The sequence below is a fragment of the Eubalaena glacialis genome, chromosome 11 (assembly GCF_028564815.1).
Source record: "Eubalaena glacialis isolate mEubGla1 chromosome 11, mEubGla1.1.hap2.+ XY, whole genome shotgun sequence".
In the NCBI taxonomy this organism is placed as follows: domain Eukaryota; kingdom Metazoa; phylum Chordata; class Mammalia; order Artiodactyla; family Balaenidae; genus Eubalaena; species Eubalaena glacialis.
Window position 1 is genome coordinate 74223979 of NC_083726.1, and position 26495 is coordinate 74250473.

Consider the following 26495-nt stretch of genomic DNA (forward strand, 5'->3'; position numbering starts at 1 on the left):
GCTATCATCAAAAAGACCACAAATAACAAATGCTGGCGAGGATGTGCAGAGAAGCGAACCCTCATGAACTGTTGGTAGAAATGCAAATTGGTGCAGGCACTATGGAAAACTGTATGGAGATACCTCAAAAAATTAAAAATAGAACTACCATATGATCCAGCAATTCCACTCCTGTATATTTATCCAAAGAAAACAAAAATGCTAATTTGAAAAGATATATGCTCATACTAAGTGAAGTAAGCCAGACAGAGAAAGATAAATATCATATGATATCACTTATATATGAGGAATCTAAAAAATATTATACAAATGAACTTATTTACAAAAAAGAAATAGATTCACAGACACAGAAAACAAACTTATGGTTATCAAAGGAGGGGAAGGGATAAATTGGGAGTTCAGGATTAAAATATACACACTACTATATATAAAATAGATAACTAACAAGGACCTACTGTATAGCACAGGGAACTATACTCAGTATCTTATAATAACCTATAACAGAAGAGAATGTAAAAAAAGAATACATATATTTACATATATATAAGTGAATCACTTTGCTGTACACCTGAAGCTAACACAACATTGTAAATCAACTATACTTCAATAAAAATAAAAACAAAAACAAAAACAAAACAAATTCAAAAAAAAAAGAAAGAAAGAAAACTACAGCAACCAAAAAAAAAGCAGTATGACTGAGGACTTTGACCTTTCATGGATGAAGGGTTGGGTCACTCCAGAACCAGGAGCAACTGAAGTTCTGGTGGAGGACATGGGAAATATGGAATGAGGAGATGAAAACAGAAACTATAGATACTAACTAAATATATATACATATACACATACACATACACCAACTACGACCTGGTGACCAATTACAGAAATGAGTACTACTATAGTAGCTTTAGCTAATGTCTCCAGGATTCTTACATGTATGTGTCAATATGTATAAAGTAATCCTTTTCTTAAAAAAACAACAACAAAAAAAAGAAGCAGTTTAAATCTCACAAAATCATGGTTGTTTTGTTGACATATCAAAGATTTCCAGGGGGTTAAGAACTACAGCACCAACACAATGTGGTTTGTACATGGTAAGGGTTTGTCTCCTCTCTAAGGGGCCTCACACAAAAAACAGCCAAGGCCAGTGCTCATATTCAAGAGTGAGATCCCCATCCAGGCCTCTGCACAGTAGAGGATGGGAGACTCAAGAAGAGCAGTTTCCTTTTTTGCCGCTCCTGCTCTGACTCATTATCCCTTGAAGGCAACCTCTGGCTATCTCTCAGGGCTCTTGCCAGCCCAAGCCTCTTATGATGGCCTTTTCAGTGCCATCAGAGAGGTAGAGTGAGAAAGGAGGAAAACAAAGAAGTGATTTTTCTCTTGATTTGACTTAAATAATAGTGTAAGGAAACATGCATGAGGAGGTTTCTTTATTCTTTTCACTCTAACCAGGTTCTCTACTAAAAGCTGATGCTAACACTGGTCTTATTTTCAAGCTTTCAGTGTTTTTCTCTATTTTTCTCCCTCCAAAAATATCCTTCAAGAGCTGCCAAGTCCCAATGCCTGTATGATGAATTTTCTCCCAAGATTTTCTGGCAGTATTTCCTGTTTATGAGGGCAGGAATCAGAGCAGCCTGAGCCTCAGTTTTAAACCTAAAGTGTTCTTCCAAAGGTATAACAGCCATTTTTCTCTCCTTCATAATGCAAAGCTAAAAGATTTACATGTAAAGGACTATTTTTTAAAATTTTTATAATGGACAATTTTAGCAGATTTTACAATGGTGAATATCTCTCCACCCATTGCATTCCTAAAAAAATAACAAGAAGAGTGTATAAAGAAAACTGGGGGAAAGAAGTGACCATTTGGTGATTATTATAGATATCCAAAAAAAATACCACTGGACACAAGCTAAAAGTCCATCAACAAGAAACTGGACTATAAAATAGGAAACAGGCATGCATTGGGAAACTACACAACCATTAAAAACAATAATGTGAGAATTTACATTTATCAACATAAAAAAAGAAATGTAAAATTTGTTTATAAAAGATTATAATATGATCCCATTTCTCCAAAAAATATAAAGTATATTGTATACGTCATCTGTAAGTACATACATAGAAGTCCAGAAGAAGAACATCAAAATGTTATTTTCTTCTTTATCCTTTTACCTATATATCAATATATCTATATATCAGATGTATATATTTACACATTTGAAGTTTTTACAATATATTGCTTTTATAATTTTAAAAATACCACAAAATGTGTTTCTTTTTATTAAAAAATATGGTGTATCTCTTACCATTTTGTTCTAACAGAGTCGACAATGCATTTGCAGATGCCTGGAAGACTTCTTTTGATGAAGAATGCATCAGCATCGAGAGCATCACTTCCCTGTGAGCTGGGAACCTTTCACAAATTCAACCACAATATTAATAGTAATCTCTTTAATAATTAGCTCAAATATTCACTTACTGTTATCTAATCTCTCAAGAAAAATAAGGGCAGATAAACAATATTTTATGCCACCTCTACTCATAGGAGTGAATTACAGTTAAACAGTTTTATGTTTAAAAATTATATTCAAATCCATGAACTACTAATAAAGTAGTATTTCTGTTTCTTCAAAGTAGATAAGCAGTAGACGGAGAAAATAAAAGACTCAGCAGATATATAAAGAGGTGCTAAGAGTAAAAAGATTAAGTGAGCAAAAGAAGATGATGTAAGCAAGAAATGAAAAATTAAAAGTCATAATGAAGCAAAGTGAAATTTTTAATGTAGAGCATAAATATGTTTTAATGATGTATTTATTTTAATGATCTCCTATGGATTTTGAGGAATTAGTGTCTATGAACTGAAATTTATAAACTGCAACATGAACCAACCTTATCCTAATTTCTTTAAAAGATGGCTCAAAGCAGATTAGAAGGCTGGTTTAACATATATTTTTCAAAATTTACTGTTTCCATTCAAAATAGATGTTTAAATAAATAGCATCTGTGTCATTAATTCCCTTCTGATTGGCAGTAGATCACTCTGCTGACAGGCTGTCAGGATTTGAGATGCAGAATATTATATTTAAATTTCCAAGGTAAGTCATTCAAAATTTAAAATCCAGAGGATATGCAGAGCCAACAGTAAAAATCTAAGCAGTTGCTCATGGACATGAAACAAATCTGATATACTCAGAACTCGTGTATCTGTGGGAGAGATGACTGGTCTAATGAGGTTTAAATGGTGCTCCCATAGAAAGCATCCTCAAGAGCTGACAGCTACAAATAACCCTCTCAAGAGAAGACAGGTCAACACTGCTACACCAAGTGGGGAATCACTATAGGAGGCTTCTAACCACATCTAATTCCTGATATTGACAACCTGCTGGCTAGTAACCACAACAGAAAAGGTCACAGATTGCTCTGCGATTTCTATCACTTGAGATTAATTAATATGGCATTTTAAATGATTAGCCAGAAAACTGAAAGGTTCTTTCTTGATGATTCATAATTTACTGAATGACTCTTGATTCTAAATCTCTCAGTAATAACTCTCAAACAAACCACCTTTTACTAACTATCCAAGGCAATGGGATCAAAATATATATCCACAAGTATTTTGTGGCAACACTTAAAACATAAATGCCTACATCAAAAATATTTCAAACAATAAAAATTTCAGTTATGGTATTTCATGTGGATTGATTAAAAATATGACTGAAATTTTCTATCATATAGAATCAAAACTACTGACTGGCCATCTTCATCTCCAATCTTCTCATGTAAACTGTTTTGGTACATAAGGAGATTATTCAGGGCCCAACATGCAGCCTCCTGGATTAGGGAAGGAAAAAAAGAAACCTGTCAAAAAATAAATTATTGAACAAACAATTTTGAACGACTATAAAATTTATGAAAGAGTCCAACCTGCACATGCTTGTTCTTTCTATGCCACGTTAATGCTTTGTAGCAGGCTTCCAGCCAAAACAATTTATCTTCTTCTTCATCATCATTCTCCTGATTCTCATTCTTTTCCTCTAAGTCTTGATTTAAGAAAATGGTCTCAGCTTGGAAAAAATGTAAACATGTAACTTACTTACAGTTTGAATGACCAACTCTAAGTCCGCATATTGAAACATTATCAACAGAGTGAGGTATTCTTTAGTAGTGGCCCTGGTTAATTAAAAGACCTTTTTAATATATTACACACTTCATCATACTGCTATCCCATCTAGATAAATTACCAAATGAGCAAGAGGGTACCAAACAAAACTAATAGGCTAGAGGAAGATTAATTAAGGAAGTTAACTGCTAATAATAAAGCTAAATCAGGGATGTATTTACTGATATCTGAACTGGGAAGGATGTACTTACCACAACTGTTAGTTCCCTTGAAAGTATCGTCTATTGGAAAATGAGTTACATTAAGACAGAAAAGGCATTTATGGGTTCCTTCTCTACATATGACTTTCTTGTTATAATGTTATCTTGTTATAATGTTAATATTCAAGATCAAATGCACCTGTAAGAATTTCCTTGTTAGTAAAGTTACTTACTGAGGAGAGCTAAACAGCTGAGTGCTGCGATCTGTAATGCTGCATTCTCTGAATACTGCTGCACAGCTTTCACCACAAACTCATGCACCTCGTTTAATACCAGGATATTAAAAAAATTACCTAAAAGTTAAGTGAGATATTAGTGGAATTCTCATCCATGGAACTTAAATTACCTTTAATCACATAACAGTATTTAAATCAACAAATTTGAGTAGTGATGATTATTCTTAATGACATTAAAACATATATTTACTTTAATTAAAATAGCTTAAGAGGATTGCATAAAGTATTGAAAATTTATTTTATGCACTCATTCAATTATCTTGCTTAGACAACGGAACTGACTGGGCAAAAAAAAAATTAAATGTTTGAGTTATATTAACTTGTGTTCATTGACTCCCTCTCATGTCATCATCATATTAAAACAATGAGGTATCTGTTATTCATGACACTACAATATTCAGTGTACAAAATAGCTTAATTTTCCTGCCTTCTAAAAGATGGGGGAAAAAACCTCCCTTGTCATTAAATGCTTTTGCTGAAACAGCCTTCTGTCACTTAAAGAATAGTGCTCAGAAAACCCATTGGCACACTTATCATTACCTGATCTTGTCTATGATAATCTTAGAAGAAAAATATGAGAATATTTTACTACCTCTAACCCAACCCAGGAAGACATCCCTTACATTTTTATACTCATTCTTCTCATAATCATATAGAAATCTAAATCCTTATAAGGAAAAAAATTGTAAATGACAGTCCAAAAATATGTGCCTCCTTCCACTTAGCTTATCTGTAACTCACTAACAGTCACCAAGTTTCCTTCTAGGAGTAAGAATGAAACTCCTAGTTAGCTATATGTGTAATTAGATGATCCCTGAGACACACAGCCAGAATTTGAAAAGATTCTATACCATGAAAAGACTAAAGTCCACACTAAATATTAATCAAGGCTTCAAAATCAAAAGGCAGATTAACTAGGTGTAGCTCTTCTTTATCAACATCTTTTTATGTTCATGCCTCTTCCGCATTCACCCATTAAGCTGACATACTCCCCAGCCCTTAGTGGTCTCTCATCTTGGACGGTCATTTCAAAAAAGGTTCTTTTCCACTTTTACCAGCTTATCTAAACTTGGGCTGTCTCACCTCCTTTTCCCTAGTATTATTCCCATGCCACTGCCAACAGTTGCTCTACCACTGAAAACTGTGTGACTGAGCAAACATCAGTGAGACTGGCCTTATCTTATTTTCATTTATATTTATGTGAAAATACATAGTAAATTATATAAGGCCTTTAAATGCATTAACCCCATAACTGAATTTCATAATTTGACAAAATGCTTAGTATTTATTTACTGACTTTGGGTTTTTATTTTAATTATGAGGAAGAAGTGAAAAGTTTTATTCAGCTTCTTTGAAACAATAACAGGGACAATAAATTCTCTAGTCACTAAGAAAGCACCTTTAACTAAAGATCAATTTGAGGAAATTCGCTGGTGGTCCAGTGGTTAAGACTCTGCACTGTCACTGCCAAGGGCCTGGGTTTAATCCCTGTTCAGGGAACTAAGATCCCACAAGCCTTGAGATACGGCCAAAAAAAAGATCAATTTGATGACTTTTTACTTTCAAAAAATGTCACAGAACAATATAAAACTTATAAATGATATGATAGTTTATATGGTTTATTTAATTTCAACAGTATAATGTCAACCACCCTTAATGTGCTATTATAGACCTATTTGAAAATCAAGTACCATTTCCTCATCATGACAATAAAACCACTTCTTCGTCTGGCTCATTTAAGGGATTAAGGTAAACTCACATTCTTAGTATGTCGTGCAAGTTTTAACTTGAGTGGTAAGTCGCAGAACATGAAATAGAAAATTCTATATTAGTGTGCTACTCTATTAGCTAGATTTAAGAAATCAACTTTTGAATTACTTTAAAACTTTCCCAGATATCAGCTAGCTTGTACAACTGTGTGCTTCTTCATGAAAATATGAGTAAAATTCTCACCTGATAAAAGAAATAAACTAGTAAATGGTTACAACATTTTAGAAGAAATGCTTTGTTTTGCTTAGGAATGCAGAAATCTGGATTCTTAGCCTGATTTTACCACTTATTGACTACATGATCTTGGATAAGACACACAGATTTGCTAAAATAGGTCCTCATCTGTAAATTCAGAGATAATAAAAATATCACATCTCCCAGGATTGTTTCAAGGATCAAAAAATTATATATTATATATGAAACTACTTTAGAAAATATGAAAGAAATGTGCAAATAAGACATTATTTTCATATCTCCACAGTTTTGGTCATATGATAAGCATTCAATAAATGCTTATCAAGGAAAGAAACAAACTGAAGTTGTGCATGCAAATTAGAATTCAATTTATAAAAATTCCATTTTAACTGAAACTACCTAGTAATATTCCTAAGGCTAAAATCAATTGCAGAATTATACAAATTCTGAATTATACAGGGGATATAGCCATATTTCTGTAAATGAAAATATAAGTTGCTACAATAAAAACATAAAAATGAGTTTTTTCAAATGAATAATGATTTTTTTCCCAAAGTTATAGTGATGAAAGGTCAAATGTCTATTATAATAATCCTGATTTTGCACAAAACATTTCTGGTGATCTTTTTTAGAAAAGGTTGTCGGAACCAATTTCCAACAGTTAAGGATCCTACCTTACTATTCACCAACCATTTACTTTTTAATGCGTTGTTCTCCTCACAAAAACATCAAGGAAATCTCCAAGGTGTGTATTGAGGGAGTTGGGGGAGGCTCAACAAGGAGCTGAAACAAGAACTGTGAGCTGAAAGCAAATGGACAAGCCAGAGTAGCCATGTGGGAAAGTATGAGTCACTGTGATCAACCAGCCTTGATCAGACTAGCCTTGTACTCTCTCCAAAGGAGGGTAGCTGAACCAGAGTCTCCCACTTCAAGTTTGAATCTTAAAAAGATTCTAAAGTGGTCCCAGGTCAGTCCTGTGCCCTGGCTCCTGGCAAACATCTCTGGATGAGATGTTTAGGTCCTCATGATTCTCAGAGATTAAACTCAATCAAAGAAAAACTCACAAACATACAGGAAAACAAGACTCCATGACAGACAAGCAGTCAGCACAGGAGCAGGAGGTTTAAACTCTCAAGAACTTCATATATTGGAATTATCAGATACAGAACACAAGATAGCTATGTATTAATGATTAAAGAAATAAAATTAGAATAAAAGAAAAGAGAAAGGGGAAGGGAAGAGTGAATAAGAGTCAGTCAAAAGTTACCTGGCAGATCTGAAAATAAATATATAAATTTTTTATATTTTTTATATTTTAGAGTTTTTTTATAAATATATAAAAAATCTAATAAAATGACCAAGTTGAATTTATCACAGGAGTACAAAGTGGCTTACTATTAGAAAACCTGTATATGCAATTCTAATTTTCCATATTATCAAGATAAGAGGAAAACAAATGATCTTAAAATTTTTTTAAATATTTGATAAAATTCAATACTCATAATTCTTTTTAAAAGGCCCACATATTAAAATAAAAGCAAACAAGAAACAGAAGGAAACTTCTTAACTTGATAAAAGCTACTTGTCACAAAACAAACAAGATTAACAACAACAATAACAACAACAAAAACCCATATAATAAGCATTATTCTGGATGGGAGAATATAAAGCATTCTCTTTAAAATCAAGAAAAAGACAAGGATGCCTACTATCACTGCTTCTATTCAACACTGTACTAGTAATTGTGGGCCATGCAAGAAGACAAGGAAATCAAATTAAATAACTGCTACACAGAAAACCTAAGAGCATTTATAAATAAATTTTTAGAATTAATAAGAGTTTAGATAAGATCAATATGCAAAAAATCATTTGCATTTCTTTACACATACACAGTTCAAAAATACAATTTTAAAAAAGACACCGTTTATAATAACAAAAATAGGGTACCTAGAAATAACTAATAAGATGTGCAAGACTTGTATGGAAAAAATTATAATGTAAAGTTGTCAGTTCTTAAATTGATCCATATATTCTGTATGATTTTAATCAAAATCCAAATAGAGTTTTCCAAGGAACTGGACAAGTTAATTCTAAAATGTATATGGCATTGTAAAGGCCCATGAAAAAAGCCAAGCTGTAACCAAAAAAGAAGAATATATAATGACTTTACCTATTAGCTTTTGAGATATCAGGACTCACAGAGCTATAATAATTTAAACAGTTTGATATGGAGCCCGACAAATCAAATCTACAAACACAACAGAACAGCAAAAACAGAAACATACAATATATTACATATTATAAACCTATAAATAATACATACATATTATATACATATATTCAACATATGATACTACTGGGAAATGGATGAACCATATAATAAATTGTGTTCTCCATATTATAAATGGGGGGGTGGGGTAATTGAATTCCTACTGTATAAAATAATTCCAAACAGATTTTAACACTTTAATGCTTAAATTAGAAAGATTTTGGATAAAATGTGGAATACATTTATTATCTTAGGCAAAGGAAGGATTTCTTAAAATACATAAAAAAGGGTAAATCACAAAGCAACTAATCATGAAATTAAACTATACCACAAAAGCCACATAAAGAAGATAAAAAGACACCTCACCAATCGAGACAAAATATTTTCGATACATATAACTGACCACCAAAACATTATTAGCCAGAACTAAGAATCAATTTTTAAAAAGACAGACTATACCATGGAAAACAGAAAAAGGCAAATCAGGTACTCCACAAAAAGAGGAAGCACCAATAGCAAAGAAATATTTGAAAAGATATTCACCTTCCTTTACATTTTCATAGCAAAACAGATGGTAGTAGCATAAAACAAGACATAAATCAATGTCCGTGGATAGGAAAATGGATAAATAAATTGTGGTATACTCACAGCATAGAATACTACATACAACTATATGCAAAAATATTCATGAGTCTTATAAACAAAATAGTTTTTAAAAACTTGCAGAAGACAACATTCAGCATGATGCCATTTTTATCAAGCAAAAACAAGCAAACGTTAACAATTTTGTTTACAGAGATAAATGAATGTAGTAAAATTTAATTTAGAAAGCAAAAGGTTTATTAACACAAAACTCTGGAGAGCGTTAACCTCTGTAGAGAAAGTGGAAGAAGGGCAAAGCCCAGAGTAGCTTTACCAGCACTGGTAATGTACTAATACTTAAGTTGGGAGAGGAGTTCTTTTGCACTGTGCTTCACATTTTCTATATGTTATGCTTATTCTTTTGTATGTATCAACTATTTACATAATAAGACTTTAAATATAGCATAACAGTGATAAGACTTCTCATATTGCACACTTTTATTTTTGCCACTCCTATTAAAATTCCACCTAAGAATGGCAGAACAGTTTGCTAATTTACAATATTTCCATCCAGTGTATGTCAATATGTTACTTATCCATAAACATAAACATATGTATGCTATATATACTTACATCATATAGACTGCGATAAATTAACCAAGAATTATAACTTACCTAATGTAAGCCTATGGAGCAAGCAGCAACTCACTTCTTGAATTTTTTCACTGATAGGGAATGCTATCATGGCTTCTACCGCAATATTATAACACCTGACATTGCCACTCATGAGGACTTCAACATTACTGCCTAAATTTAAAGAAATCATAATTATCAATAAGGTAATAATTTCCCCTTTGAAATAAGCATACAAAGACACCTTACAGAGATTTTAAATATATGGCAGTATAATGGCTACATTTCCAAATTTAAATATCATGTTCTGTCAAATAGCTATAAAAATACTGTTGTTCGATGTTAATATAATACGATTTAGGACTCATCTCTAGCATTAAGGGAAAGTTGCTTTATTCCTGTATTTTTGGCTTAAAAACTTAAAAAAAATAAAGGGAAAACTGAGAGTGCTTTCTATATAAGTCAAAATGTGTAAAGTTTTGGCCGTAAGTTTTCAAATAAATGGATTTGGGGCCTGTTTCCGAATGAGGCACTATTCCATTGGATAACGGATTTTAATTGCTCCTTTTCCTCAAACCAACAGAAGAAAATCAAGATTATATCATACAATAGAAGAGGTAGAATCAGCTATCATATATTTCCTGTCCATTCCAGAAGGGCAGCAGAAGAGCAGCCAGTGTAAAAGGCAGCAAAACCGAGCTTCCTGAAGGCTCTGAGATAGACAGGGAAAAGAATGGATGAAGGGGAGAGGAGAGACATAATATTAAAATGTATAACTAAGGGATAAACATAGGTGAACTACAAAGGAAGGAAAGAATCCACTGGGAAAGGCAATTAATCAAGAGTATGTGAACCTAAGTGGAGAAAACTAATTTATATGTCTGAATGAAATGTTGACAATTCTTAAAACAGACAGAAAAAAAGGTGCTTGCAAAACATTTTTCTTTCTTTTTTGGCACAATCAAACTAACCAACTGTTTTCCAAAAACTACATTTTTAATGTTTAAGTTGTATTTAAAAAACACTAAATATGGAAAAAGAAGGAAATGAAAAGAAAGGAAATGGCCTTAACGCAATTACCTCCTTTTATTCAGAATCAAAGATACAACTTGCTCTAGATTCAAGGTAAAGTTTAAAACACTTGCTTTTTTTTTATTTTTAGTTGCTGCTTTCTTTGACCTTTTCTTTATGAATCAGCACATTTACACTGGAGTTATGGTGATGTGGGTGGAAAAGAATGAATTTCAAAACAACCAGCACAAAATAAATAAATAAATGTATAGCCAAGGAAAGGTAAAATGAAGAATATATTCAGTTTGTTGGCAGTAGATGACTCAGAGAAGTTTAAATTCCATTTTCTATTATTGTTCTGCCCCATCTACTTCTAAGAGTTTAACTTTCCATGGATAAGAAAATGAAGGATTTTATAACCATTATTAAGAAAGGGCATTCTTTCACAAGGGGATTAGTCTCACATCTGTGAGATTTCTACGTCTGAAACCATATATGCATATTATATATAATAAGCTACATATGTATGAAATACAAAGCATGTAGTAATACTGTCAGTGTTTTAACCACACTTACTACATTACATTACCAGGTACTATTCTACATTTTTCACATTATTTAACTGATTTAATCCTCACAACTTCACATGTGTGAAGATGAAATTATTACCAGATAAATGCATGTGTAAATCCTGTACAAGCCCAAACGGGTAATACATGAAATACAAAATGCTCATGTGCACTTACAAAACAGAAGTAATAGAAATCTGATGTATTATTTTAGTCCATTAGTATTGACTGGTAGCACACACAGCAAATTAATTTCTTCTTATTTGTACTTTTTTTGTTATAAAAGTGGCTAGATTTCATAGCATCACCCAAATGTTAAACAAGAATCACAATAAAGTTCAAACTCCTTCCTGTGGCTTCTCAGGACCTAGGATCTGGTTATGTCTCCAGCCTCATCCACTGACTCTCATCAAGCCCTTCCCCTACCTCCATGAAATGGCACAGGAGCAGATGCCCAGGGCTCTGCATGTGCATTACACACACGCATGCGTGCACACACTTATAAATACAGTTTACTGAGCTACTTTTATCCTCTTGATTCCTCTATGCTCTCTTTTGCTCCAGGATCTTTACGCTTAGGATGCCCACTGCCTGGGATACTGCCTGCACTTCTACTTCACCTCACACCTCTCCACACACAAAGCTCTCCTCATCATTTAAGACTCTGCTGAGAGATCTTGCCTCTCTCCCTGTTTGTTCTCAAAACCCTAGGTACTTCTGCCAACACTTGCCCAATAATACTTCGTAATCACTTCCATGCTTATCTTTATGTTGTGGGGTACTATGGGGTCAGAAAAGGAAAGAAACATGTTTATATTTTCTGCTACTGCTTCTCCAGCACCAAGCCCATAGCCAGCAGCAGTACAGCATCAATAAATAAAAATTTATTAAATGAATAAATGTATGAGTTTAGCATCTACAAGTTTCTAAATAATAAAAATATTTTTGAAACACACTCAGAAAGAAGATATATTGTAATTTTTCAGATTCAAAAATGAAACCATGTATGCAGGCTACTTACAAGGAATTGCTAGGGAATGTAAACAGTGCAGTACATGAAACACAATTTCCTCTTCATCTTTAAAATTTTTTAATGTACTTAGCAATATCATATAATCTTTATTCTCAACAAATTCAGCCAGTTGCTCCTCTGAAACTAAAAAATGAAAGACAAAATACCGAAAGAGCTCAAACATGATATAAAAGTTTAATTACTCAAAAATATAATATTCATGATGATTAGATAAAACAGTAGATACAACAAACATAAATTAAAAATTATATTTTAGCAAAGAGCCCTTCCTAGGAATTTTATAATGGGAAAAAAAGCTATTGAGGTTAAAATAATTTTGTTTTGACCCATATTAGTTATTCCATGTTTTGAAATGTAGTGACCAAACAGTTCTCAGAAAAATAAAATTATTCACAATTTCATTTGAAAGATTCTAGAGAAAACTAATCAATGAATAATAAAGATGGCCTACTGAAGTGAACATATCACAATACTTAAAAAGGAGTGGTTAATGGTACATTGCTGAAGGGCAGCTCAGCTAAATGCATGAGTTCAAGAGGAATGAACTTTAGCAAATAACAAGTAATTAGATTTGAAATACTTTATCTTAATGGTCTTGACTTCATCAGAGATCAAAAATTGTCATCATTAATTTTCATAATTAAAGTCTTGGGATCAAGCCAATGAGTTTCATTTGGAGTCATTTTATTGGGTGGGAACCTCAAAAACATGTATAAAAATCTGGTTTATCTAGCCTGAGAAGGACACTGACATAAATGTTAGTGTCACTCTTCATAATCAACATTACTTTTTGTTGTTCAACTTTACACCAATAGTCCATATAATATGTGAAATTGACTGGGTTCTTCTAATAAATGAGAAGTATCACCAAACCTTCTCATTTTATGAAACAGTTTCCAGACCATAGTTTCAAATTTTGAAAATTAACTTTACACGTGCCACTAAGTCCTGGGGAACTTCATATTCTTGAAAACTTCAGAAATGTTTCTACTCTACATTTACAATCACAATACTGTCAGCGCTGATCTATCAAATAAGATCGTCTTTTTAACATTCCCTGGTGCTTCTCCATATGTCCTAGATGGATCCCACAATGCTGGTGAGTGATGCTAACCCTTCTTTCATGAATAGGAATGTGCCCCTTCAACTGCAGCACAGAAGATTATAAGCCCTCAAGACAGTAATTCCTCAAACTCTATTCTGCCCAATTCTTATCAAAAGCTTAGATTCAAGATATGACATTTAGAGAAGACATGCAGTTCCTCCATTCCTCTCCTCCACCACCAGAGAGCTGAGCCCCATGCCCATGCTGTTCTGACTCTTGGTAGAATCTCTTTCACTGAAATACACTTTGTGTTCCTTTCAAACTGTATGTATTTTATCAACTTATCCAGGGAAACCCAAGGGAGTATTTTCTCAAGTCTCCCATGAGACTGATTGCTTCTTCTGATTAATGAGTTTACTTTTATCTCAAGTAACTTTGTAACCAATGATGTTTACCTCTTTGCCTGATAGGAAGCAAAGAACCAAATTTCTGGTCCATCCCTTTGCAAAGATACAGGATCTGAAGTAAGCAGTAAATTTAACCTAGCTTCATATCATTTTCCCTTCACCCATTTCCTCATTCATTTTTCTTTTCCTCTAATGTATTATAAATATCTATAAGCTATTGGAAGTCTTTCTGGAATAAGACAGGGAATTAAACAGTAGAATTTCCATTCCTGGAGCTTCCAGAAACTAGAGTAGGTAAACTGATATGAACACAGGGCCCACATACGTTATTCTTATCCTAAACTCCTAGCACTGTTGGCTCTCATAATGACACAAAAGGTGCTCTCAAAAACTGTGGTAAATTGAACTGTAATGGAGATAACTAGCTGTGTACTCTCAGGCAGGTTACTCATTTCACTTCTCTGATCCATTTCCTCATCAAGCCAGTGGAAGGACTAAAGGTTCCAACCAACTATAAAATTACATGGTTATCTCTGTCATCATTCTCAGTGCCATGTGATAAAATACGTATTAGTCTTTTTCCTAAGGGACACTTTGTAAACCTCTTGGTTCTTTATCCAGAGCCTTTAGCAATTTCTAAAACCTCTGGTGATGACTTAACATCATAAACCCAAACTTAACCTATGCTTGGCTTCACAGTATTACTTTTTCTTCCTTAACTCCTACACATACAGTTTGCAAAGTGAACCTATGCCTTGTTAAGCAATGGAAGAAAGTTTACTACAATTACATAATTGATAATCCATGAATGAAATTCATTCTGCAAAAACAAGCAATATTTCTGAATTAACCCCATTACTTATCCTTGACTGACAATCCAAATTTAATAAATAGTACAATTTCAGATATTTTCTTATTATCATAATTATATCCTACTTATCCCACTATAAACCCTTTCTTCTTATATAAATACCAAAATAAAGAATTTGACATTTTAAATACCTCTCTCAAACAGCACATGTAAAGCTTTGCATCCAAGTTTCTGGACTTCGTCATTGGCTGAAAATGTGCGCATGGAATCGAAAATTAACAAGAAAATATCATTTTCTTCATCCAATATCAGCAAAGTGATTTTACCTATTTCAAAGAGAACAATATGCTCCAAGTAAATAGCTGCTTTAACATTTAATGTCTTCATTTCTACATGAGGGCTATGAATGGTTTGTGGACTTCTCTTTTTGATGAACCACTTAATTGCCCCAGATGTTAGACCTATCAAGCTTTACGGTCTTTCTAAATGAGATAAATTCCCAGTACACTTTACTATAACTCTGTGATTCCCAATCAATACCCATAGCCAAGATCTCTTGCCCCGAATTCCTGAAACATTTCTACCTGCCTCTTAGACAACACCGTCTGAATACTCCATGGCCACCCCAAACCTAGCCTACTCCAGTTCCATCTCTTTATCAATAACCACCATCCAATAGTTACCAGAGAAACTACAGTCATCTTCCTTCTTTCATCCTCCCTCTCTCTTCTCATTCTCTGACTAGCCAAAGAATCAACTCATTACCAAGTCCTTCAAGTCTAACTTCTAAATATCTCAAAAACTCCTTTTGAACTAGGCCCCTCAATTTCTGTCTTGTTCCGGACCCCAACACTTCTCACCTAGAATGCAAACACAATTGCTTAATTGCTCTGGCAGGTCCAAATCCTTACCTAACTAGTTTACCTGCTGCATTATATTTCTAAAACACAAATGTGATCTGTAAATCCCTTGCTGAAGTCTTCTAAGGCCTTCTCGCACTCCTCAGTCTGACAAACAAGACTCCCCACAGACTACATGTATCTCATCAGCCTCACATCCCTCCCTGCACTACTGACTCCAAACATGCTAAACTCCTTGCTCATCATGAACACATTTCTTTTGATATCTTTTTGCACTTGCACTAGCTGCATGGAATGCCCTTGCCATTTTCTGCACCAAATATGATCCTACCTTAAATCAAGAAATAACACAAACAGTACCTAGTCTGTCAATAAAAACTGTAGGAGTGGTAGTTGTAGCAAACACTTCTACAGCACATAAAATGTCAGACATAGGTTGAAGTATTAGATAATTCACTCTAACATGTGTAAACCACCACAACCCCGTGAAGTAGGTGCAATCCTCATGTTAGATAGAGATAAGGAAACTGAGGCACAGAAGTGATGCAGTGACTTTGCCCGAAGTAGAACAAATAAGAGGCAGAGCTGGATTAAAATTAAAGCAGGTCATGACCATGCTCTTAACTCCTACAAATGAGCTTAGCTGCTCTCTTCTCTTTGTTCCTATGGTGGTTTTCTTCATATCTCTGCTAGAGTACTTTCCTCATTACATTGAAATCATTTCTTTAAATGCTTTTTATCTCTTTATCAGTGCTGTCCAATTCTGTAGCCACCAATCACATGAGGCTACTTAAACTCAAATTTAAATCAATTAAAATTAAATAAAATTAAAATTCAGTTTCTCACATTTCCAATGTTCAATCACCACACGTGGCTACTCGCCATGATTTTGAACATATACAACATTTCCTTCATTGCAAAAAGTTATATTGGACAGGGGTGCTGGACTGTGAACTTCTACATTGTAGGAGCTTTGCCTCACCCGTCTGAGAGTTCTCTAGCAGCCAGCACAGCAGTAAGTGCCCAATAACTATTACCTCAGTTAACAAATAAGCCAAACAAAAAAATGATTCATAAATTAGCCTCTAATAAGTACCTGAAATGAACTCTAAAACGCATTACAAACTTTCCTAAAAGCTCAAAATTCTTAATGTTACGTGGAAGAAATTAACTAGTCTTTTCAAAACACATGTCAAATTTCCTATTTGTCTACATGCTGCTAACCTTGATATATTCATGTTGGGAGATTTCTCAAATTCATAAACCTCCTGTCCATTGCCAAATGGAGAATAAATCTTTACCTCCCCACCCCCACCAAAAAAAAAAGATCCCAAGGATGAGTTTAAATAAACCATAGTTAAGACTAGTTAGTACATCCCATTATATATTTTAATAAAAGTCTCTGGTGAAGTGGTGAGTACCTTCTGGTCTTTCCTATCCCTCTCCAGTTCATTCTCTGATCTTCACCCTCTTTCTTCCTTTCTCTTTCTCCTATTGGACCTTCATCATTTAGCATGGCCAATGAGGGCCTTTAAAAATCTTACCACCCACACATCCAGCCCCTCCCAGGCCTCTGCAACGCTGCACATGCTGTTTTCTTGACCTAAAGCACCCTTCACACTTTGAAGGAAATCCACCCTATCCTTCATGCTTAGCTTCCCTGAAAGTAGCCTTTCTTCTCAGAACCTTACATCATAGCAAGTGTCTGTCACAGCAATGATCACAACTATTGCACCACAGCAACATTCTTTGTTTTCAGGTCCATTATCCTCCAAGTAGAAGTTTACTCAGGGAAAGAACCTGATATGTGAAATCAGACCCTGGTTCTACTACTTTATGGCTGAGGCAATCTCTCCATGCTTCAGTGTTCTCTAAAAAACTGAGATAAAATACTAAACTGAAGGGATGTTTTGAGGATTATGCTTTTAAAAGCATATTAAGTATTTTACATGTTAAGCCTAGCATTTAGCAAGCACTCAAGAAGAAATGCTATATATTTTTATTATGACATATTACTATTATGTCATACTCTAGAGCATATATTATAGAAAACATATTAGAGATATAATGAAGTACAATACAGTCATGACAAGGACATGTATGGCTAACAAACTAATGAGAATGTGAGATGTGGGACCAGATCTGAGGAGCAAAGCTGGGGACAGAAATTAGATTTGGGAGTAATATATAAGGTGATGTTTAAGGCCAAGATGTTGGGTGGTATTTTTGAGAGAAAAAGTGTAGAGAAAAGAGATAAGGAAAGAAAATGGAGGGGCTTCCCTGGTGGCGCAATGGTTAAGAATCTGCCTGCCAGTGCAGGGGACACGGGTTTGGGCCCTGGTCCAGGAAGATCCCACATGCCACAGAGCAACAAAGCCCGTGCACTGCAACTACTGAGCCTGTGCTCTAGAGCCCGCAAGCCACAACTACTGAGCCCACATGCCACAACTACTGAAGCCCACACGCCTAGAGCCCATGCTCCACAACAAAGAGAAGCCACCCAGTGAGAAGCCCGCGCACACAATGAAAAGTAGCCCCTGCTCCCCGCAGCTAGAGAAAGCCCGCGCACAGCAACGAAGACCCAATGCAGCCAAAAATAAATAAATAAATTTATTTTTTAAAAAATGGAAAATGGAAACACAGAATTTTGGAAGTCATCAATATTGAGGTTATATTATGTGATTATACTTTTATAAAAACATCAAAACACATTTAGCAAATGGTTTAAAATGTTTTTTTGAGTCAACATTAAAAATGTGTGTATACACTACCTGAAGTTAGGAGAAGATCTAAGGCCTTCAATCCAACTGTTGACAGGTTGACACTGGCATTATGAACTGTTAGCATTTTAAGAATCAGTCTGTAATTAAAAACAAAAATCAAGATCATACCTAGATGTTTGCTCTTTTAGATATTGTTTTTTACTTACCTACATTTTTATTCATCTCATTGTATTTCATTCCCTATATTGAAGCTAGTGTATCTTTTCTCCCTGTAAACCTGAGCCAGGTTTATGATGATTAACAGGGAATTATTATGAGTCTCAATAGAAAAGTTATAACTTTTTCCTCTAAATATTCAAATTCAATTATTAACTTATTTCACCCAATTCTATATCCAAAATAATATTGAGTTATATGCACCAAGGGATCAATCATTTTATATGTGATACAAACTTGTGAATTATATGTTATACACATTGATATATTATAGAGAGATGTAATTAAAATGTTAGCTTGTATATAAAAATTAAGAACCATTTGAATATTTAAATTATTGATTTTTACTATTTTTGAAAGAGAAATTGATATTTTATAACAGAAAGTGAACCTAGTCTATCAATAGTATTCAATTAGTTCAAATGCATTAAATTTGAGTCCCTGAGTTATCAATTCTAAAATATACAATCTTTAGTCTATTCCTACCCAGTGCTGTTTGGCTTTCTATTGTTAGGAGAAGAGAGAGCCTCCATGGCTTCACCTAGATCCAAGAAACTTGGCACGTGGTCTCCAGGTGGTGAGGTGAGGAATTGAGAGACCCTGTCCTTCGATTCTGTCAATTCTCCTCCTACCTATGCTGCCCCTACCTCTCCCTGCACCATTCCCACTATTCCTGGCTTCAACACCACACAAGAGATTTCTCCTTTAGTACTGTAAGCCTTTGGGGGGATAAAAGTCCTTGAATATAAGGAGATATGTTTTACAATAAATATTTGCTGGTAATGATCTAATATGCTCCACTGTAGACAGAGTGTGTCTATACTGTTCACACTACTTCTGGCCTAAAGGAGTGTAATACCTGATGAACAGAAGGTGAATGAATGATGAGTGAGTGACCAAATAAATGAGTGAATGAAACTCCCTGTAGAAACGTTTATGTAAGTTAATTTGAACATTTGGTTTACACTAGAATATGACTAGATGAGTTTTCCATTGCTCCCTAAAGTTATAGATGGCTAATCTTTGGGGATCTTGGAAATTCTCATCCAAACCAAGGGACACATAACATTACAACTACTAATTGCAGGCATATTTTGTCTAATTCCTCATTAAATGCAGTATTCTTTACTACTGACTCATAGAATTTCAGAGATTAGTTTGGAGATGAGAACACCTATTAACTGTAAATAGTCTCTTTTCAAAGCACACTCTTTAGATGCTAGAAACCGAAGAACAGCAACACATGTTTATCAAAGATGGAAAAATGTATAAGCACGGACATGCTCGCCTATGAACAAACAGCTCTGATTTGTCAAAATCTGCAGCCACAGTTAATACTAATAAATAATGCAAAGATGTAAAATTTAGTTTTGCATTAATTACGTTTTCCACAAGCAATATGCCTTTGGAAGCAATTAGTATTCACTTCTCTGTGGTAAAGAAAAGTCACATTAGGTATAAAGAACATCTAAAGTTGATGACAGAAGATATTTTCTTAAATGTCAAGAAACAAAGTTATCCAAAAAGGATTTTCCTGGAAACACATTTTTTTTTCAGAAAAGTTTTTCTTAACTAATTATGGCTAAAGAAGTAGTCTCATTTAAGAAGTCATTATGTTGCAAACTGCAATAATATAGCTGGTAAATAGCTATCAAGATTTGGCTGCAGATGTGCTGAAAGATAATTTCCCCTTTTTTCTTCATTTTGAAAGCTGTAGTTTAAGCTCATTAAATATATATGTATGAATATACATAAATGTACTTTTTAAAGACAGTAAAGCATAAACTTCTAAATTACTATTTATAGAACATTTTAGTTCCCATATTTTTGTTTTGAAGAAGTAGTAGTTTGTGTCAGTTCTACTATTAATAAGTAAAAAAAGAAAAAAAAATCTTTCCTTTGTTTGAATTCATAAGCAGTCATTAACAATCTACAACTTAATCAATTGTGTAACTATTATTATATTATTAAAATAATAACAACACCTGACTTCTTACCTCAAATGTTAGTTTTCTAATTCAAATAGATTATAGACTTCTGAGTCAAAAGCTCTCTATAAATGTAAATCATTGATTCAAGGAAAACTATATGTATTTTAAAGGATTTTTACTAGATTGGCTTGGATTGCAAATATAATGTATCAAGGGAAGGGTTGTCATATGTACAGATAAATATTCAATGCAGTTTGTTTTTACATACTTACTGGTGAACCCCTAGGACTTCCCAATCATGTCCAATATCCTGGGGACCCATTAAGCTTTGCATTGTATTTGGACAGATTTCTATTAATTTGCATAAAAGTGACCAACCCACCTAAAAACAAGAAAGACAAATATTCACATTTCAAAAAAAACCACACAAATAGAATATATTCAGTCAAAGAATCTCTTCATTCTTAATAGAATAGGTGGCTACATTATTTTAAAATAATTATTTTAAAACAAAATGATACTCTAAAAATGCTTGCTGAGAAAAGCAACTCATATACTTAGAATACATCTTTCTTCAAAAATCTACTGAAAAGGCATACAAAAAATATTATAACATTTCTGAATGATGAAGGCAATAGACTGCCTATTGTCTAAATAAAAGGAAATAAAACACACAAAAAAAATAGTTTTAGAGGACACACCAAAATTATGAAGTACAGGAAAGGCTATTCTCAGGCCTTCGTACTTTTTAAGGCATATCTACCTGACAGATTTTCTTCTAAATATTTAGTACTTTAATTATAAGAAGAAATGAAGTAGTTTGGAATGGAGGATTAGGGGAAGTTGGAGATTTTGATGGCAAAGTGTAAGTTATCAGGAAAGACTGCTCCCCAGATAATGGAGCTAGAAAAAATAGCAAAAGAAGTAGCATCGTCTGATGACAATGTCACATCTTTCATAGGTAAAAGAGAAAGGCACTATGAGATAGAGAGGAGGTAGAATTTCTCAGTGGACCCCTCTAGATTTCTTCCGTACACCTAAATATGAGCTGATGAGGTCTAGACATCACAAGTGTCCCTAAACTCTCTCACCTTTCCAAATTAAGTATGATCTTACTGATGCATTTTAAATATACCTTCGTTCAGCTCATTTATACATGATGCCAACTTGAATAAGCTGCTCTTTACTTCTGAAAAAAATACATTTTTTTAAATACGATATTTTAATTCCAAACTGGAGATTAAATTTAACTCACTTTTCCTGTTATATTTTCCTCCCCAAATTTAAGGACTCTTCAATTCTTTCTACTATATTACAGAACTAAACTTGATATGGTCAGAAAAAGAAAATAGAAAATGCATATACATGCAGATCTAGAGATTAATGAAAAAGTGCCTAAGCACGATGTGTGATAAATACCAATATAATATGAATCCTGAAAGCAGGATTAGCTAGAATTACTCAGGGAAGAATATAATACAGAAAAGGTAGGATTTGAGTCAGATTTCAAAAGAATTATAAATTTGGTCACTTAAAATAGGGAAATGGAAACTTCTAATACTGATGAGTTGTGAGGAAGGAAAGTAAGATGCTAAATGGTGAGGAGGCTGCCAAAGAGGGGCCCATTGCTAAATGAGACTGGATACGTGAGTTGGAGCTGAGTGGTACAGAGGGTTGAGTGACAAGGGGAGAAATCTCTATGCAACCAAAAAGGAATAATGGCACGTTTCCTACTTGTTTACAGGAATAAACAAGGGGTATTTAATAAGATAAAAGTGATTACATAAGATCTCTTTACAATATTATTTCCAGATCTTTTCTGGATTAAGCATGAATTGCTTTACTCTGTCATCACTTCCTCTTACACGATTTCAAATTCCTTGAAAAGGAAGCAATTTCTGACAGCTATTTTTACCTATATTTAAGTAGACAACCTCCTCCACTTAAGCCGAACAGATATTGACAATCCGGATGTCATAGAAACTGGCTATTTTTGTGCTTTCATAAAATCATCAAGACTTTTTTCCCCAAGTATTTCAAAAATTAACATTTGGAACAGTTTCTGGTGGGAAATAAATCATAAATCACACAGGATGCTATACTCATCTCTGCACTTGCATGGCTGACTCAAGGAGAAAACCTGTTTTGTTTTAGTTGATGAAATAGCAGTATCAGTAATTGCTTTGCAAAAAGACTGAGGCAACTGAGCTTCCGTGGTTAAATAGAATCGCTAGCAGCAAAGCAGAGGTTAACAATTGATCCATTAATGTATTCAATTAAAAGCTTATCTTTCAAAAAGAGAAGGTTCCCATCCTGCACAGTTATAATACAATTAAATTGGTAGTTTCACTTTATTATAATTATTCTGTAAACTCAAGTATCTAAGTAATGCACAATGGGAAAGAGTCTAGGGGTTAAAGAAAATTTTAGTCACTTTCATATATTTCACTCACTTACATCAAAGGTGGAAACTGTGTGGATAAAGAGAAGTAATGTAAATTGAAGAACACAGAGAAATGATCAGATGACTGACAGGAAAAGAAATTTATAAGACAGCAGCCTAACTACCAATTCTCTAAAGATTGTCATTTATTAAGGAGAACTAATAAAATATGAAAAGACATTGAAAATAAATATTCAGAGTCTGGAATGTCACGTTAAATGAATTCTGAAAACAAACCTTACTATTTACTTTTGAAGGGTACTTTACCTTAACTCCTTAAATTCATCAAGTGCTTTTAATTCAGCACTTCCAGCTGATTCAAGATATAAAGCTTTAAAGAATATCTATACTAATTTCACCAGTAATATGAAGAAATCTGAAGGAAAAAAAATTTTTTTTCTTTTAAGTGGAGTATTAAAATATCAGTAGAGCTACCCCACTCCACATCCCTTTGATAAGATCAATGACAATTTAAATCGATAATGTCATTGTGCATAGCACAGCCACAGTATTTGTACCATACCATTGTACTTTTTACTTGTGCAAAAATCTTATGATATCAGCACCTACTATATGATGGAAAAAGATTCTGAAGGTGTGTGAAGCTTGAGTCCTGACTCTGTCACTAGCTCTGCGATCCTAAATGAGCTACTTATTCTGAGGAAAAAACATTCAGTGAGATTTCTGAGAGGATAGTGAGAGTCCAGCGAGAATCAAATGATATAATATACATAATGCCCTTTGTAGATTAATATATTGTGCTGAAACTAATAATTCTATTCCATTAAATTACCAAATCAAAAGACAATTCCTTATTTTCATTTATCTCTGGTACCTACTGGGCAAGGATATTGAGTGACATTCATAACTACTCCAAACAAACATGTCCAGGCTCAGGCAGTTTCTAAAATGAAGAAGAATTAGGTGGTGGGAATGTTGCAGGCTTCCCTGGATTCTCAAGTCTAGCACTGCCTCCTCTGGACCCTGCAGACCAAAGGCCACCCAGGGCCCAGTTGTTCGGAGTTGTACCTGGCAGAGGAGACTCTACCAAGAACAGAATCCAAGGAATGGAGGCTGCCAGACAAGGCACTTTGGAAAACCAAAGCAGAGGCAAGTAAGAAGGATGATGTGGGTGGAGAGTAGCAAGCACAACAGGCCAGTGCCAGGGAGTGACTCATGTTTCATGGGCAAAATTCAGGCATTGGATGTTAAAAAGAACAGTGTCTTTATCATGTCTCCATTTTTTCATGATCTTATTTGCTAACAGCCTGAAAATCAATAGTCAGATGGGAAATATTTCAGTTGAAGAAAAATAAAGGTAACCATTTATCTGAGATATAAGCATTTTCATATAAAAGAAGCTAGATATATGTTTCACCCAAACTAGACATAGCTAGACACAGAAATTAGCATAAGATAGACAGATACAGGCTTAGAGATCCAGATAATTCTTACATCTGTCTAGCCTCTCAAGTAGGTATTAAGAAACACTGCACCTCGATAGAGTTCAAAGTTCAATTCTCTTTCCCTTCAGGATCTAACATGCAAATGAAAAAAGTAATTTCAGTTCCCCAAATCTCAATATCTACAAAGGAAGTTAACCTTAGGCAGTAATTTTGTTTTGACTGTATATCATTCTTAATTATCATCTTAAGGCTCCTTTTTAAATATATCTAAGATATGTAACAAATTTCTGGGTTTCCTACGGTGCAGATTCTAAGATTCACTTTTACATTCATTTTATATGAAAACGGTTGAGAAGTATAGATTTAAATTTATAGGGGAATCCTAAAACACCACTCTCTTTAGATAATACAAGGTGTACTACAACTAAAAAAGGTTAGAAATCTGTCTTCAAGTTTAAAAAAAAAGAAAACCTTAAACCTATGAGAGTTTGCCATTAACTTCATTTTATTAATTTAATTATTATTAGTTCTATTACTGTTCATTATTCCTCTTTCCCAAACTATTCACAATTGTGTCATCTGTAGGACATGCTGTACATTGGGAAGATTCTTAGAATAATTTTATTTAAACACTGATGAACTAGCCATCTAGCCAATGTCAGAACTAAACCTCAACCCATTATTATTCCCCTCCCACCACCATCCATATTCTGTCAGCCAATTGTATAAAGTTACTTCTTAAATACAATTAGGGAGCACATAGTTGGCCCTCTTACACCGTTAACATTTGATAATGATTTGAAAACGCTTCCATCCTAAAACCACAGTCAGCGGTTTGTCAGGACAAATCTCAGAAATAACCCATAACTCTGCGTATAGAATATTAATAGAAAAACACTTACTTCCAATGAGAAGGGGAAATGGGAGAAATGAAAACAAATCCTTTACCTGCTGCACACTAGCGACTCTCACATATGAGTCCAAGACGATCAACAGAGGCACGTGGACATTTTTGTCTTGAAATAACTTGGAGGCTGGAAAAGAAGGGGGTTAGGGAAAAGTAGCAAAGTCACGATTCATGGCACCCCTTTTAAGTCCGAAAAGGAGGGAAAAAGCAAAAGAAGTGAGCTCAAGACCTTCCTAGAATTGTCAGCTCTTTTCTGCCCTAAGGAGTAGAGAGTTTGCGGCTTCTCAAGAATCCAGGTTTGTGCGGCCACAAAGTTCGGGGGGAGAAAGTTTGTAAAAAAGGCCGGGGGGGAAGGAGGGGCGGGGGGGGCGGTAAAGGGACAGTTTCCTGGCAAACGATTACCGTGGTCGGCGTACGTGAACACGAGCATATCCTCCAGGATTTGGACCAGCGTCTCTATCTGTTTTCCTTCCTGGACATTGTTCAGCCTGACTATCAACTTCTTCAGAGTTTCCTCATCCTCCTCCTCGCACTCCTGGCAGCTGCCACTGGCCATGACCGACCCTGCTCCAAACCGGCCGCCCCTCCCGCACCAAGGCCGGCCGCTCCGGTCAGAAGACGAGCCCAGCTCACCGCCCGCAGCCAGCGCTCCCGGCTGACTCCATCTGCACCCACGCCCGCCCATTTATGCAAAGGCGGCGGCTCCGCGCCCGGCGCCGCCCTCCCCCGCCCGCTCCCTCTCCTTCTCTGCTTCCCCCTCCCCCACCCAGGGCCAAAACACAGCTCTGGGGCCTGCGAGAGGTTCGGCTGAGGGGCGGTGCCCGCAGAACCGTGGCAGGCGGGCAGGACGCAGCAAGAGCCCGCCCGGCCCGGGTGACAGTGGCCGTGGCCCCCGCGCCGGCCGAGACGGGACACCGGGCCGGCGCAGCCTCCCGAGACCGGATCCCGCTCTCCGCGGCGGCGCGGCCGGGAGTCGCGCAGGAAGAAACCGACCCAGCGGACTCCGCCAAGTGCCCAGTCCCCGGGCCCTGCAGCGGCCGGCGAGGCGCGCGGTCGGCACCGCGGCCCAGG

At 35.0% G+C, this 26495-nt stretch overlaps 1 protein-coding gene across 2 annotated transcripts in view; it reads right to left on the reverse strand.

Moving 5' to 3' along the window:
* Window positions 1-26074, reverse strand: part of LRRK2 (leucine rich repeat kinase 2) — a 159409-nt gene extending 133335 nt beyond the window's left edge. Inside the window, exons 1-11 of one of the 2 annotated variants that reach the window (XM_061206211.1) lie at window positions 25827-26074; window positions 25466-25551; window positions 20941-21050; window positions 18570-18658; window positions 15130-15264; window positions 12664-12798; window positions 10105-10236; window positions 4551-4670; window positions 3922-4061; window positions 3749-3828; window positions 2304-2410 (exon numbers count right to left, since the gene is read on the reverse strand). In XM_061206211.1, coding sequence (XP_061062194.1) covers window positions 2304-2410; window positions 3749-3828; window positions 3922-4061; window positions 4551-4670; window positions 10105-10236; window positions 12664-12798; window positions 15130-15264; window positions 18570-18658; window positions 20941-21050; window positions 25466-25551; window positions 25827-25980 — 1288 coding nt within the window. In that variant the 5' untranslated portion in view covers window positions 25981-26074. Of the gene's footprint in view, window positions 1-2303; window positions 2411-3748; window positions 3829-3921; window positions 4062-4550; window positions 4671-10104; window positions 10237-12663; window positions 12799-15129; window positions 15265-18569; window positions 18659-20940; window positions 21051-25465; window positions 25552-25826 lie in introns of those variants that run through there. The other variant, XM_061206210.1, reaches the window with a different exon arrangement.
* Window positions 26075-26495: the final 421 nt, after the last annotated feature.